A 14,592-nucleotide genomic window follows, 5' to 3' on the forward strand; every position below is an offset into this window, starting at 1 on the left:
ATCACAATAATCCACAAGGGATCCAGGGTTCAGTCTATCACTAAGTGTCTGATGGAAAATCTGTTTGTTCATTGGAAACACATCCATCAACTTGATGATGGCATCGAGACATTCCTGATTCAGATGAGATTACTTTTTCAGTCAAGAGTTATATTTTGTATAAAGGATTTCTATTTTAGCCTGAAGCAACAGTTTGAAGTTAAAATGTCTTGATGGATTGGGGTCTTACAAACACACATTTTCACTTCACAAGACATTGATGGACTGGAGTGGTGTGAATTACTGCAATGTTTTTATCAGTTGTTTGAACTCATTCTGACGGCACCCATTCACTGCAGAGCATCCATTGGTGAGTGAACAAGTGATGGAATGCAGACTCTATTCTAAATTTCTCCAAAATCTACATTTTGGATGGGTCAAGGGCGAGTAAATTTTCAGTTTTGGGTAAACTATTCCTTAAGGTTTACAACAATAAAGTTCTTCAATCCAGAAGGCTTGTTGTCCTAGTCACTGTGATATCTCAATCATGCTGGACAAGACACCTCAACAAACAAACCAATAAATAATATGTTTATTGCACAGTAAAATACCTAAGAACAAAAACAATGTGAGATTAAAACCTCTGAAAATACTATAGTTTTTATGGTTGTCCACCTCTAAAATTTAGAAGCATATTGGATAAACTCACTGTAACAAAACATATTCTCCACTTTTCTACCATCACTGAATAATGCAGTGTGTTTTTGAAGACACATTTCCTGTACCGATTCTGACTGGATGTGAAATTCATCTTTAATTTGGCGCATACCAATACCACACATGGGATACTCTTAAAAAGAGATTGAGATTTGAGCAGTGAGCTTTGGCATCATCCTGTGTAACAGTAACTTACATTTGTAGAATGTGTATATATTACATTTTGATATACTTGAAAAGCTAATGTACAAAATGGAAGTTTTTTTCAGTGTTTTTACCCATGTAGCACTAATTTGTTTCCTTTTATAATACAAATATACAATATAAATCCAACATCGGTAGTTTTTTTTAAGACTATATGCACTCATCAGAGAAATCATTTTGCACCAGGAAGAAAAAGATTTACTAAATTCCTCCCAGTTATTCCATTATGCTCTAAAAGAAATATTCATTTCAATTAAAGACTTTAACTTCATACTTCTTTCTTCTAATTTCCTGTTATTTGTATCAGTTCCGTGGTTGTAAGGATCATATTACTCATTAGATCTCATTAGACTAATGCACGTTCTTAACTTACTATGCAAATCGCCATCAGCTGAGACAAATTCAGTTCAGTGTTAAACTTGACCCTGTGAAAATGTGAGACCACATGGCAACAGCACCATTATGCAAATTCTTTCAAATGTACAGGAATGCACATAATACAGTGCCAGGGTGCTGTATTTTGATGCACAAATAAGGTTCTGTATTTCTGTTGCTTGATAGTGAAAGTGTTATGTCCCATGCTTGGAATCCAGCTGATTAAAGGTTTGTGTGAGTCCTTCTGCCATCCTCCACAGTCCACATGATAGAAAGTACCTCCGTCAGATGTGGTTTATAATCCTCAGTCCAGATATCCAGGAGAATATGGGTCTCTCCTCCTCCAGACTAGTGTAGCGTAGTCAGACTGGAAAAGTGCAGTAGCAAAATGTGGCTGATTACCAACAACAAGTGTTTTTATTTCTTCAACCATATATGCCCTAGTACATTTGGATTGACATTAAAGGTGACGTAGGTACATTTACTTTTAAATTTACTTGTTCACAGTTCAGATTCACCTGAGCTCTGTGCATTTGCAGACCTGCTAGTGTTTTTTTCTCCCAACTGCCTCTGGCTCCTGAGCCATGGTGCTTTCGGCATCATCTAGAGGGTACTTCTCAAATATTTTATTTAGCTGTTTGAAGAATTTCCACTCCACCTGCTCTCCTTCATTTCTATGGGTTGCGATGACCAAAAAAAAAAAAAAATGTAATTGTCATATTAAATTTGCATATTTAAATACTCTGCTTTTGAGATCAGAAGTTATATGTACCTGTAGTTGTCAAGGCACTGGCGGTAACTGGCCTTCAGTCTTTTGATCCTGGAGCGACACTGTTCGTCTGTTCTGCTGTAGCCCTTCTCGGCCATGGCCAGTGCAATCTGCTGAAATACAGGTTTGCGTTTGATGCAGCCTTTCAGTCTCTCCTGGATGGCGTCACTCCCCCAGATGGATATAAGTGTGTGTGTCTCACTGTCACCCCATGCCAGCTTCGTCCCGTCCGCAGTGAGAGGTTTGGAGAGTGCTAGAGAGTCTGGGTATGCAAACACATTTTACAAATACAAATGCATAACATGAAAAACGTTATAAATTATTTTCAAGCATTTTTATATCATGATTAACTCATTTCAGTTTTAAAGAAACAATATTTTTCTCTGTTGGATAAAAAAAAGGCTAATTTTCAGATTAATAACCTGAATCGGAATCGGTTATGGATTCCAGCTCACTGATGTCCTGGCCTTCAGATGTTCTGTCCTTTAAAATAATCTGTTCCAGCTGATCATAGAATTTACACTCCTCTTTGCTGAAAAACACATTAAAAGATGGAAACAATTAAAAATATTACATTTATTCTCAGAATAGCAATAGCTTGTTATACTGCATTAAATATTAACCATATACACCATTTTTTATGTTTTTGAAAGATGATCCTAATGCTCTGAGGCTGCATTTATTTGATTAAAAATACAATAATATTGTGACATATCACAATTTAAAATAACTTTTTTCTTTTTAATTTATTTTAAAATGTGGAAACTGCGTACACTACCAGTCAAAGGTTTGGGGTAAGATTTTTTTTTTTAAAGTAAGAAATTAACACTTCTATTCAGCAAGGACAAATTGAACTGGTCAAAGGTGACAATAAAGATTGCCGTTTCAAATAAATGCTGTTTTTTTTTTTAGCATGTTCATAAAAGAATTCAGAAAAATGTAATGATTTCACACACAAAAAAGTATTATAATAAAAATAATTGTTTCTTGAGCAGGATATTAGAATGATTTCTGAAGGATTATGTAACACTAATGATGCAGAAAATTTAGCTTCATTATCACAATAATTATTTTATTTTTATTTTATATAATACAATGAAAACCAGTTATTTGAAATTGTAACAATGTTCCACAATATTACTGTTTTTCTGTTATTTTCATTTAAAAAAAATTTGCTAAAATAAAATCTTTATTATTCCAAACTTTTGACCTGTAGTGTATGATGTGCAGTAAAGCAGCATATAATTATTGTATTCTAAACATAATCTTTAACAACTGGTCATCAATACATTAACAAACTTTAACGGCAGTATTAAAAGCCTGCAGAGTCTGGTTCTCACTCACCCGTCATAGTAAAACTGGGACTTGAGTCTTTTCACACGTGAGTGGCACTGCACGCCTGTTCGGTTGTAACCCAGTGCCATCATTCTCTTTGAAATATATCTGTATATGTGCCTGTTTTTCGGGCAGGACATGAGGCTGTGCTGCACACGGTCATCACCCCAAATGTCCAGCAAGGCCTGCGTCTCCCGGTCCGACCAGGTCATCTTCCTGCCGGATTCAGATACAGCTACCATGGCTGCCTGCTGGTATTCTAGTAATAAAACACACTCAATTATAGTAATGACTATCATAGCTATAACGGAAAATGTTAAATTAAAACATCTAAAAGAGACTTGATGGTCCTACACTTTTTTTTATTTTGGGGTGAAATGTCACTTGTCAGATTCACCTAAAACAGATTGAATGAATTTCAAAATCACAAACCTGCATCTTTATCATCTTCATCATCATAGACACACAGTGAAAAGTCCTCATCAACCAGAACCTGCTCCAGTTTATCATAGTACTTGCAATCTGCGTTCTCTATGCCACATCTAGATGAGAACAATATGGAGAGATGATTAAACCTCAGATAAAAAGAAAATTAAGTGGATGAGAAGTTAAAGCCAGTGTCAACAAGCCAATATAATCTCACTTTTTCCTTTCGTAAGACTGTTGGAAACTCTTTGTCAGGTTCTTGATTTTCCATCTGCACTGCTCTGGTGTTTTTAGGAATCCCTGATTGTTCATTCTCTCTGCTATATCAGTAAACACCTGGATGTTATGGTCAGATCCTCTCAGGGCGTCCTGCACCTCATCGTCCACCCAAATGTCTATAAGAGCTACAGTTTCAGAGTCTGACCAGGATGCTGTCTGGTTAAAACTGCTGCAGATGTCCTGGGATCCTGACAGAGGGAAAGACTTTATTTTAACTGGAGTATCAAAAACAGCCTTTAATATAAATTATTTTTGTGCTCAATATTTTGACAAAATCAAATATACTGTAATACATAACCCTGGTTTTATGTATAATGAGACAGATTTGGAGACATTTAGCATTACATCACTTGCTTACCTATAAATCCTTTGCAGTGAATGGGTGCCGTCAGAATGAGAGTCCAAACAAACTGATAAAAAAGTAATCCACACCACTCCACAGATTTGTTTCTTACAAACATGCAGCGTTTCGCTCCACCATGACATTTATTGATGCACTGGAGTGGTGTGGTGTAGATTATTGTGATGTGTTTATCAGCTGTTTGGACTCTCATTCTGACGGCACCCATTCACTGCAGAGGATGTGATGGAAGTGCTAAATTTCTCCAAATCTGTTCCTAAGAACAAAATACTCATCAACATCTTGGATGGCCTGAGAATAAAGTAAAGAATAGACATTTCCGATCTGGCACACTGACTAGATGTTTAAGAAAAGTACCCGATTTGATGCCATTGTTGGTTTCGTTATCTCCTGACACTTTGGAGGAAGCATTCCTTCGAAAAATATCTTCCATCAGATCATAGAACTTGAATTCGACACGTTCTGCTTCAGGTGAACTGCACAGAAAAAAAAACACACACACTGAAATTATGTGTAGAAATCATTACAGATTATATTTAGTGCTCAAGCCATATTCATAAATGATGTGTTAATGTGCTTCAATCTTATTTTAAGCTGCATAGCACGTTGAATAGGTCCACTGACCTCAAGCTGTCCATGCACTGCCTGTAGCTGATCTTGAGTCGTTTGATTCTGGTGTGGCACTGCTCAGCGGAGCGCAGGTATCCGTGACCGTTCAGTTTCTCGGAGATCTCCGAGTAGATGTGTCCATTGTGAGGGCAGCGTTGAAGGTTCTGCTGGACTTGCTCATCACCCCATAACTGAAGGAGAATCACGGTCTCGGCATCGGACCAGGCAACCTTCTTTCTATCCTCCATGCAGTTCATTGCTGTTTCTGCGCCGGGTGATGATAGATGGACATGACACAGTTTATGACACATGCTTAGAATTTTTTAAATCCCCACAGATGACAGATATAAGAACTCTTTGTGTTTCATCTTAAAAAAAAGTTTTTTTAGCGTTGATATGAACTTTTTGATGTTTTAAAAAGAAGATTTTGATTAATATAAGTTTAAAACAATCACATTTATATAAAACATGAATATTTTTTTGCATTATAAATGTATTTACTGTCTCTTTTGATTTAAAGCATCGTTGCTAATTAAAATAATACATTGTTTTTTTTACAATTCTGACCTCAATCTTTTGTACAGTAGAGTAATACAGAACAATAGTTCACATGGATGACAGGTACAAACCTATTTTCTGGTACTTGTACGCCTGATATTCAATGTCTGTTGAGTCCTCCTGTTTGATCTGTGTTGAGCATGGCTCTTCATTAGCCATAATTCTCTCCATCTGTTTATAGAATTTAAATTCTATATGTTCTTTGCCCTCAGTGCTGCAAAAAGAATCGAGAATAGCACTTTTAGTTATTCAAAATAAACAGTGTAATGAATTATATTCTCTAGATTCCCATGTCAGATGGGTTTGCTTGTTGGGTTTGAATTTTTTTGACAATGTTGCAAAAAATTGTAATGGCGCTCACTGTTTACTCTCGTAAGACTGTTTGAAGCACAGCTTCAGTCTTTTCACTCTACTTTGACACTGCTCTGCTGTCCGCATGTAACCGTGAGTGGCCATCTTTTTTGAGATCATGGCAAAGATGTGTCCGTTCTGGAGAACCCCTCTCAGCTCTCGCTGGGTTTTGTCCTCTCCCCAGATCCTGATGAGGGTTTGCGTCTCCTGGTCTGTCCATGGGATATTCCTGGTGCCTTGAGAGGGCATACGTGAAAATTTGGTTAACAATATGTCACCTCTTTTATAAAATAGAAATAGAAAATAGAGTACCCTCTAGTCCGACATGACCGAGAACATCCCAGTCAGTGTCTTCCGCCTGCTGTCCTGAGGAATCTTCCGGAACGCTGATGTCAGTAATAGTGTCTTCCTGTTCTGTAGATTCTTTACGGCACAGAATTTTCTCCAGAACATTATAGAACTTCCATTCCGATTTCTCTCCTTTCACACTGCCAAACAAACACACCTTCAGTTCGCTTACAATTACAGGAAAGAAAAACAGCTTTATTATAAGATTTATATATACACTGCTGTTGAAAAGTTTGGGCTCAGTAGGACTGCATTTATATACAATAGAACAGTAATATTGGTGCACTTTCTATTTTAATGTATTTTAAAACATAATTTATTCCTGTGATGAATTTTCACCTTCATTACTTCAGTTTAAACATTTTTTTTTTTTGATGAATATAAAGTTCAAATAGAACAGCATTCATTTAAAATAGGAACAATTTGTAACATATTTTCCAGTCTTAACTATCACTTTTGATCATTTAATGTATTCTTGCTATATAAAAAGTTTTTTTTTTTTTTTTAATTATAAAATGTATATATTTGTATTTCTTTTATTATATATATATATATATATATATATATATACATATATAGACACATATATATATATATATATATACATTTTTATATCATTCTGACTCCTAACTCTTAAATAGTGCTGTGACCCTAAAATATTTCTTTAAAGTCCACATTTAAAAGACTTTCCAAATAATAACAAGAAAACCAAAAATCTTCATTAAGAGAGCCTATTTCATGTTGACTGAAACTGCGGCTCACATATTTTCATGGCACTGTCGAAAGCTCATTTTCAAGCGTTTTATCCTGGTGTGACACTGCTCTGCTGTTCTGGTAAAGCCTCTCTCGAACATCTTCTTCGAGATGAGGTTGAATATGTGTCGGTTGCGAGCGCAGTCTTTTAGACTCCGCTGGACGCTGTCTTTTCCCCATATGTCAATGAGGCAAAGCGTCTCCTCCTCTGACCAAGGGACTTTTGAAGCATCAGAGGTCTGGAAGGAAGACTCTTCTGAGTAAATAAAGCAGAAAAGAGTTTGAATCTGCTCAGCTGCTTACTGTATATTATAGTAAGTAATCAAAACAAAGATAATTACAATGAACTGACCTGTGTATGCACCCATATGATCGATAAATGTGAACTCTCTGGACTCGTCTCTTTTCCTTTTAGAGGACTTCTTTGAGTTTTTTTTGGCATGTGTCTGATTCAGCTCTTCACCAACGCAACCGTTAATCTCTCTACTAGATCCAGCACCTGTGTTTGGCCAGCTCTGATCATCATCATCATCATCCTCTTCATCCTCTCTCTCCTCTATCTCTACTTTGAATTTTCTCTTTTTAGACATCCAGCCGAGTGTATCAACATCAGACAAGGGTTTTGAAGTGTGGCATTCATCGGTGTCTTGACCATCTAAACCGGCTACTGATTCGGACGGGTCACCAGATTCTGTGTGATCGCTGGAAATGACGACTCGAACCAGCGGAGGGAGAGATTGAGATGAAACTGTACAGCTGTTATACGCAGAGTGAACATGCTCTGCAACAGAGAAAGACAAATAGACAAATTAAACATCAAATTAAAGATCATCCTTACAAACACTTGTCAGGTGCCTGTGGGGAGAATAATTAACTAAAGGTGTTTGTGTAGCATGATAGTTATTTTCTGCTAAGCAAATGTTCATTCATTGTTTTTTATGGCTTTTTAATTGCATTTTTTTTTTGCATGTGTAATTATGTTGTACATTTAAAAGTTTTTGTGTTTGCTGAAGAGGACTTCAGTTGTGGTTAAGTTGCAGAATGGTTATATGATGACAACTAGGAAATATTATTATAGAATATGGACTGGTATTTTGGCCAGATGCAATGATTTAAACTTAAAAACGTCGTAGTATTAGATTGGTTTCTAACAAACGCACAGCTTTCAACTTTACAAGATTTTAACTGATGGACTGGAGTGTGGATTATTCTGATGTTTTTATCATATGTTTGGACTCTTATTCTGACGGCACCCATTCACTACACAGGATCCATTGGTGAACAAATGATGAAAAGTTATTTCTCAAAATCTGTTCCCAGGAAGAAACAATCTCATTTACATCTTGTATTGGATTTCAGTTTTGGGTGAACTATTTCTTTATGACCTCGCAAATGGTTATCCTTAGTGAAACTATCCCTTTGTAATTCAGATTTCGTTGGTGAAACAGTTGCATATGTGGATTATACAATAAAAATGACAAAAGAACAGAGTGAGCGAGTCAAAACGCATCTGATATAACCTTACACATGGATATGATGTAATTCAAGGTAAAAAAAAAACTGGTACCATTGTCCTGAAGATTTCCTTTAGCTCTGTGGTGTTCAAGCAGGGTCTTCATCTGCTTTGGGACCGAAACTGAATAAAGGCATTGCTCCAGAATAGACGGGCAGGTCCTGAGCCAAGAGACCGTCTGAAGAACACAACCAGACCAACGTCTACATTAGTAATATAACAAGAGTGTTCAGTTTCTTTATATCTTTCCATGTTTATTGACATACCTGTGAAAGGTCTGGGACTGACATCATCCGATCAAACCGCAAGAGGAAGTCTTCCATAAGTGTCTGCAGGTTTTTGTCAAACTTGGGGCCGTATTCTTCTGGGAAAATGTTCTATTAATTACACAGGGTTGAGGAAGAATTCCTTCATTTCATGGCACAGAAACCAAAACAGAAAAACCAAGTGTTGTGAACATGTCTGTGTGTTTGTAACCTGGAAGAAATTCTCTCTCTCTTCAGGGTTGCTGATAAGGGTCCGAACAAGGCCAAAGAAACAGGCCTCAGATTCCTCCATGTCTTCATCAACCACCTGTAATATATGAAGTCTATTAAAAATTTGCTTGAATTGTGATGTTTTAAAAACCTCCAAATGGGTTCTAAACATGACTTGACCTCATTGATCGCACTGACGACACGAGGAGCATGGATCCGGTCCAAGTGATGCTGAATGTCTTCCAGGTCAACCTGATATTTACCACGACACAACTCCAAAAGACGCTGTGAAGAATAAGCGATATAATGCCAAAACCTACGGTCTCTTGGAAAGCTCAATCTTTAACTCTGTGTAGTTTCTTACCCTTGCTCTTAAGCCAAATATCAGCTGAGTTCTTTGATTGTAATCAAGAAGCTCTGGCAGTGTCTCGGTCACCATGTTTACAAACTCCTCCAGCATCCCATAGTGCTGGACCTGTCTCTGTTCAGTCACCTGCCACATGGCTGCAGACAGTAACCTCGACGGTGGAATGATGAAACTCATCAATGAAAGAGGGTCTGAGAATTAAAAACAAGACGAATAAGAAACACATGCAATGAGAGGCATCGTACGCATGTATATTAAACAGCTTTGACTTTATAATCTGGATTGAAATCTCTTGCAGTTGCATATCTTGTTAATGCATTTTGATTTAAAAATCCCTAAAATTTAAATGAATCAAAATACAGTATTAGAACCTATCAGATGTGCTTTCATTTAAAAGGAAGTTACGTGATAATCTTGAAAATGAAACATTTGACTTGAATACATTAAATTTCTTATTACACTTTAACGTGCTGATTTTTTGTGTTGTATTTTACAAAAAAAGAGGAAAGGAAATTACTCACCTTCGATTTTCTTGCTCCAAAGCGCTTCTTCCATTGTTTACAACTTCAGTCAAGTTTAAACAATCTCGTAATGGATATTTTTAACAGCCGTACGTCATAATTCAGAAGAAAGGCTCTATTAGAAAGGACACTTTTTAATTTCGATGCGCTTTCCACTTGACCATTTCGTTCGTTTCCAAACACTGGACTGAACCACACAGATTCCGGTCTAATCCGCTTTGGTCTGGTCTACAGTCTAATTCGAGTTCTCCCTCTGGTGGTGCAAAACCACATTATACTAGTTTTGCGAGGCCATCTCACAAACCCAGCTCTCAAACCATTCTTTCCGTTCGCTGTTGTTTAGTATGCGGTTTACTGTTAATGTTGTTTAATCTAGACTGGAAGTTCAGGCACAATTATGGATTTATTTTCATGTTTTAGAAATTGGTAAAATTGAGTTGGACTTTTATTATGAAGGATGAGGCCGTGGATTTAGCTCATGAATATTTAATTTACTCATGCAACGCTGCTGTTGTAACCTTCTGAGAGTTTCGATCACGTGTTCTCATAAATATTAATAACGCACCATACCGACTCCTGCCATTGGCGAAAGTCGCGTTACGTAACTGAAGCTCATGAGTTTTCGCCATACCATTTGGAATTTCCCTGTCGGTTTGTTTTTTATTTATTATTATTTTATTTATTTATTTATTTTTTATCATTTGTTACCCTGGATTGATATTGTCTGTTGTATTGTTTTGTATATGTCGTTTAAAGCATAATAATAAAAAATAATAATAATTTCCCTGTTGATTTCGAAAGTACGATGTGCTTAATTTTGCTTGGAATATATCACATTCATGTGAAAAAATGTTCTAAAGCCTAGCCAAACTTTGAACATTTTATAAAAGAAGTTAAACAATATGGTACTACATTAGACAAAATTAAGAACAAAAAAGCAAGAAAGACCTATGAAGCTTTTTGTTATTTTTAATTGATGTATTTTTACCCTTGGCATGAATTGTTTCACTTTACTTGTTCTTATGAGTGTTTTTGTACTTGTTGCAAGTTGTATATGCTTGTACAAATCTTTGTATATTTTTGGCATACTAATAAAAAAAAAACATCTGCAATTTTAATACATATGTTATTTAAATATAAAATAAATGTAACTAAGAGATTATTGTCTAGCATTGTCATACTTCTTATGAGCTGTTCGGACAACAGTATAACGTTATTGTTACAGACGAAACGGTTTTCACCTGCTTCTTTTAAAATGTGTACAAAAGCATTTAATATATATGCATAACACAAGTCAGGTTCATTTTCATTTGCACATTAATAGTCTAACCATTTTATACTCAAAACACGTTTGTTAATAAGAATTATATGGTGTTAAAAAAAAAAGAAAATAAGAACAGAGACTAAGTTACTTATTTTTTTTATAAACTACTTTATTTCAAAACATGAAAATGTCTACAGACAGACAGAAAATGGGGAAAAAAGAGCAAATTAGCAAAATCATTGGTCTTTTGGAACTAATATGTGGCATATGTAACATTTAACTACCACTAACATCATTCAATCGAGAGTTTTGTAGATTTCAAAGGTTAAAATAGCACCAAAGACAAAATCCAAAGAACTATGACTTCAAATCAGACACATCATATATCTTTGCAGGTCAAGGTATTTTACAAGCTTCAAAACATTTTGCCATAACCAACACTGAGAGAATGTTTATTACAATAGTTTGGCAAGGTTTGTCATTTAGATATTGTCTTGACATTTTTTTAAACACTGAAAATCTAAAATGTGATGAGAGCTCAAATGAATGACTTTTTTGTTGTTGTTGATATTTTAGTGTCAAAATCTGATTTCAGGTGACCAATAACAGCAGTCTTCACCAAAGCTGCAAAACTACAAAACAACTTAACTACAATTCCTTTCAATGCGTGTCTGCACCACACATATTCCTGTGTGTGTGTGGACCTCTATTTGGTTTATAGAGAGGAAATACTAATCTAGAACTAACAGGACTAGACCCTTCTGTGTCTATGCAGATATATACGGAACTGAAAAGGTTGAAACCTGATCTAAACGGCCAAATGCAGGGTAATAGGACAGTGGTCACTTCCCATGGCCGTGTTTCGGATCTTGCTGTCACACAGACCTGGGAGTAAGGCAGAGGACAGCAAAAAGTAGTCTAAACGCCAGCCGACGTTTTTGGCTCGTGAATTCATCATGTAGGTCCAGAAGGTGTAGGCATTGGCTTGTTCTGGATACAGCTCCCGAAAACTGTCGGTAAAACCGGCCTTGAGAAGTTCGGTGAAGCCCTCGCGTTCCTCAGGGGTGAAGCCTGCACTCTTGCGGTTACCCTTGGGGTTTTTGAGATCGATCTCTTGGTGGGCCACATTCAGATCTCCACACAGCACCAGGGGCTTGCGCTTGTCCAAGTCGCTCAGGTAGGCACGGAAATCAACATCCCACGTCTTGCGGTAGTCAAGACGCACCAGACCACGGCTGGCGTTGGGCACATACGCCGTGACCAGGAAGAAAGACGGAAACTCAGCAGTGATAACTCGGCCCTCTTTATCGTGTTCCTCTTTACCTATTTTGAAGCCGAAAGAGATTTTAAACTTAACGGATTGGGAACAATTAGATGACATTTAAAACCAAATAGATTTTCATTTTATATTTTTATGAATATGAAAAGAATAGCAACCGTTGAACAGAAGAAATCAATATGACTATAATAATAACAACAAAAAATATTATTTAAATAAGGATTAAATAAATTTACAAACATCACTAATGCAATAATAATACTATTGTACTGTAAAATAAAAAAATTAAATAACTGATTAAACAACATTTTCAATATGGCCATATCATAATAATAACAACGTTATTATTAGCAGTAGTAGTATTTAAATAAGAAATCAATCAAAAAAGGAATTCACTACTATCGCAAAAAGTATTTAATTCTACTACTAATATTATTATTATTGCATTGCTACTACTGCTGTTATTATTAATATTTAAATTACAAGAATGAAATCAAAGAAGTACGTGACTTGCAATACTACTATTGCACTGTAAAATAATATTCAAAGGTCTCAATCATTAAACCATTGTGCATTTATTTTAGGGAGACATGTTGTCAGAAGATTTATGAACAATTCTCATTACAAATTTGGAAAGATGGTTGTGGGCACTGTGTCTTCAAATGCACGCTATAAGCAAAACAATCTCACAGCCATGGAGAATATGCAATTCACATTGGTCATACAAAATTAAAATCTGTATAAACACACTTACCGATACCGTAGGTGACATTGAGCGGTTCAGTCTTGGAGAGCATGGCCACTCCGCTGTAACCTTCCTTATCCTCTGATCCAGCCCAGTACTTGTGCGGATACTCAGGCATGTCAGTGATATCAGATGGCAGAGATTTCTCAGCACACTTTGTTTCCTGCAGACAAAGCACATCTGGATCCTCCTTACGCACCCACTGCAAACAGACAACAACAAACGAGTGGAAAAGGGTTGGTACCTCTGACACAGAGACTGGACAAACTGTTTAAGAAGGGCCTTGCAGTACAAGTAAAACACAATCGATGTCTTGTATGTTGCATTCTCACATCAAGGCCGTTCTTTTTGACCCATGCACGCAGACCGTCCACATTCCAGGAGGTGATCTTCATGTTAGCCGCACGGCCATCCTTACTGGTCATCTGATCAGGAGGATCCTCGTACAGAATCGGTGCCTCTGGCTCCTTCCCCTTCTTCTCTTTCTTTGCAGGTTCTGTGACAGAAAGCTCAATGTTATCTGATGCACTCTTTGAGGATGTAAACTTTTTTTATTTATTAAAACACTGTACCTGCTCCATTGCCAGTCTCCCCATCCACAGCTTCCTCATTCTTCTTGGCTCTTTTAGGCATGCTTACAGTTCTTTTAATACCTCACACACGTACGCAACTAAAAGCACACACACAAACACCTACAAGAGAGGACATGCGCAATGAATGAATGAGCAATGCTTCAGGCGCTGCAAACATTCACAACAAAGGCCGTTGAACTCATTTAACTCTCGCACAAGTAATTAAACCACTTACATAAAATTTGTGAAATTTATAAACCAAAATGCATGTCTTTGCAGAGTATGCTGGAATAATATATTAATATATTATCAAGCAAGTTTCTAAGTTGTCCAAAAGTGCGGCCTGAATGAATGAGACAATAGAACAAATGCATGGCTCGCGCGCTCTGCGTTTATAATAGACACATTTATATTGAGCGCGTTGAAAACTCATTAGATATAAATTAACATTTTATTATATACAAACAACTCTTTCTTACCTAACACGTTAGTTGAGTTTACGGTGAAGCCTCAATCTGTGCAGAACTAGGAAGCTTTCTCTGCACTAACGGAAGCTTTCTGCAGGGAATGTCCATGAGGTGCACATTTCCCCATTAAGAGCTGTCCGAGTTATTGCCTGACTAAACGTGGTGTTTGAAAACGTTTTTTTTTTATTATTTTTATTTATCATTTGTATATCAAATTGTTATTAAACAGTAGCTTTGGAATATATTTGGATAACGTTAACAATTTGTTAAACTAATATTCCCATCGTTTTCGTCCAGGCATTTAGTAAAATCCATGTTATCTGT

The 14,592-nt window shown here is 36.5% G+C and overlaps 3 protein-coding genes across 10 annotated transcripts in view; 1 reads left to right on the forward strand and 2 right to left on the reverse strand.

Annotated features, from left to right (window-relative positions):
- Window positions 1–14,592, forward strand: part of LOC113048471 (B-cell receptor CD22-like) — a 1,131,192-nt gene that overhangs the window by 622,662 nt on the left and 493,938 nt on the right. The window lies entirely within an intron of this gene.
- Window positions 554–10,256, reverse strand: LOC113048459 (uncharacterized). Of its 6 annotated transcripts, none has more exons than XR_003276492.1 (20): window positions 9,942–10,254; window positions 9,418–9,611; window positions 9,234–9,338; window positions 9,055–9,150; window positions 8,844–8,954; window positions 8,632–8,755; window positions 7,417–7,845; window positions 7,074–7,320; window positions 6,276–6,451; window positions 5,974–6,199; window positions 5,684–5,826; window positions 5,070–5,319; window positions 4,803–4,921; window positions 4,023–4,272; window positions 3,812–3,921; window positions 3,389–3,638; window positions 2,467–2,576; window positions 2,048–2,306; window positions 1,761–1,949; window positions 554–1,642 (listed from the first exon to the last, which is right to left on the reverse strand). XR_003276492.1 is itself a non-coding variant. In XM_026210272.1 (20 exons), exons 1-19 carry the CDS (start codon window positions 9,973–9,975, stop codon window positions 1,820–1,822), a joined length of 3,360 nt encoding a protein of 1,119 aa, XP_026066057.1. In that variant the 5' UTR covers window positions 9,976–10,256; the 3' UTR covers window positions 554–1,642; window positions 1,794–1,819. The 6 variants fall into 6 exon arrangements, 5 of the variants coding, with proteins under 5 accessions (XP_026066057.1, XP_026066056.1, XP_026066054.1 ...); XM_026210272.1 differs by having other exon boundaries at window positions 1,794–1,949; window positions 7,074–7,317; window positions 9,942–10,256; XM_026210271.1 differs by having other exon boundaries at window positions 1,817–1,949.
- Window positions 11,354–14,427, reverse strand: apex1 (APEX nuclease (multifunctional DNA repair enzyme) 1). Its single transcript, XM_026210401.1, has 5 exons — window positions 14,281–14,427; window positions 13,802–13,921; window positions 13,562–13,725; window positions 13,239–13,431; window positions 11,354–12,528 (listed from the first exon to the last, which is right to left on the reverse strand). The coding sequence occupies exons 2-5, from the start codon at window positions 13,860–13,862 to the stop codon at window positions 12,014–12,016; spliced, it is 933 nt and encodes a 310-aa protein (XP_026066186.1). The 5' UTR covers window positions 13,863–13,921; window positions 14,281–14,427; the 3' UTR covers window positions 11,354–12,013.

Source organism: Carassius auratus, chromosome 29, assembly GCF_003368295.1.
Source record: "Carassius auratus strain Wakin chromosome 29, ASM336829v1, whole genome shotgun sequence".
Taxonomy (NCBI): domain Eukaryota; kingdom Metazoa; phylum Chordata; class Actinopteri; order Cypriniformes; family Cyprinidae; genus Carassius; species Carassius auratus.

Bases quoted from the DNA above. Each gene is read 5' to 3' on its own strand.
- LOC113048459 (XM_026210271.1), bottom strand. From the start codon at position 9,975: ATGGAAGAAGCGCTTTGGAGCAAGAAAATCGAAG. The intron at 9,339-9,417 runs GTAAGAAACTAC...TATTCTTCACAG, and splicing joins TATTTGGCTTAAGAGCAAGG to CGTCTTTTGGAGTTGTGTCG. The intron at 8,955-9,054 runs GTTACAAACACA...TGTAATTAATAG, and splicing joins AGAGAGAGAATTTCTTCCAG to AACATTTTCCCAGAAGAATA.
- apex1 (XM_026210401.1), bottom strand. From the start codon at position 13,862: ATGCCTAAAAGAGCCAAGAAGAATGAGGAAGCTGTGGATGGGGAGACT. The intron at 13,432-13,561 runs GTGAGAATGCAA...GTCTGTTTGCAG, and splicing joins TCAAAAAGAACGGCCTTGAT to TGGGTGCGTAAGGAGGATCC. The intron at 12,529-13,238 runs GTAAGTGTGTTT...GCTTCAAAATAG, and splicing joins CAATGTCACCTACGGTATCG to GTAAAGAGGAACACGATAAA.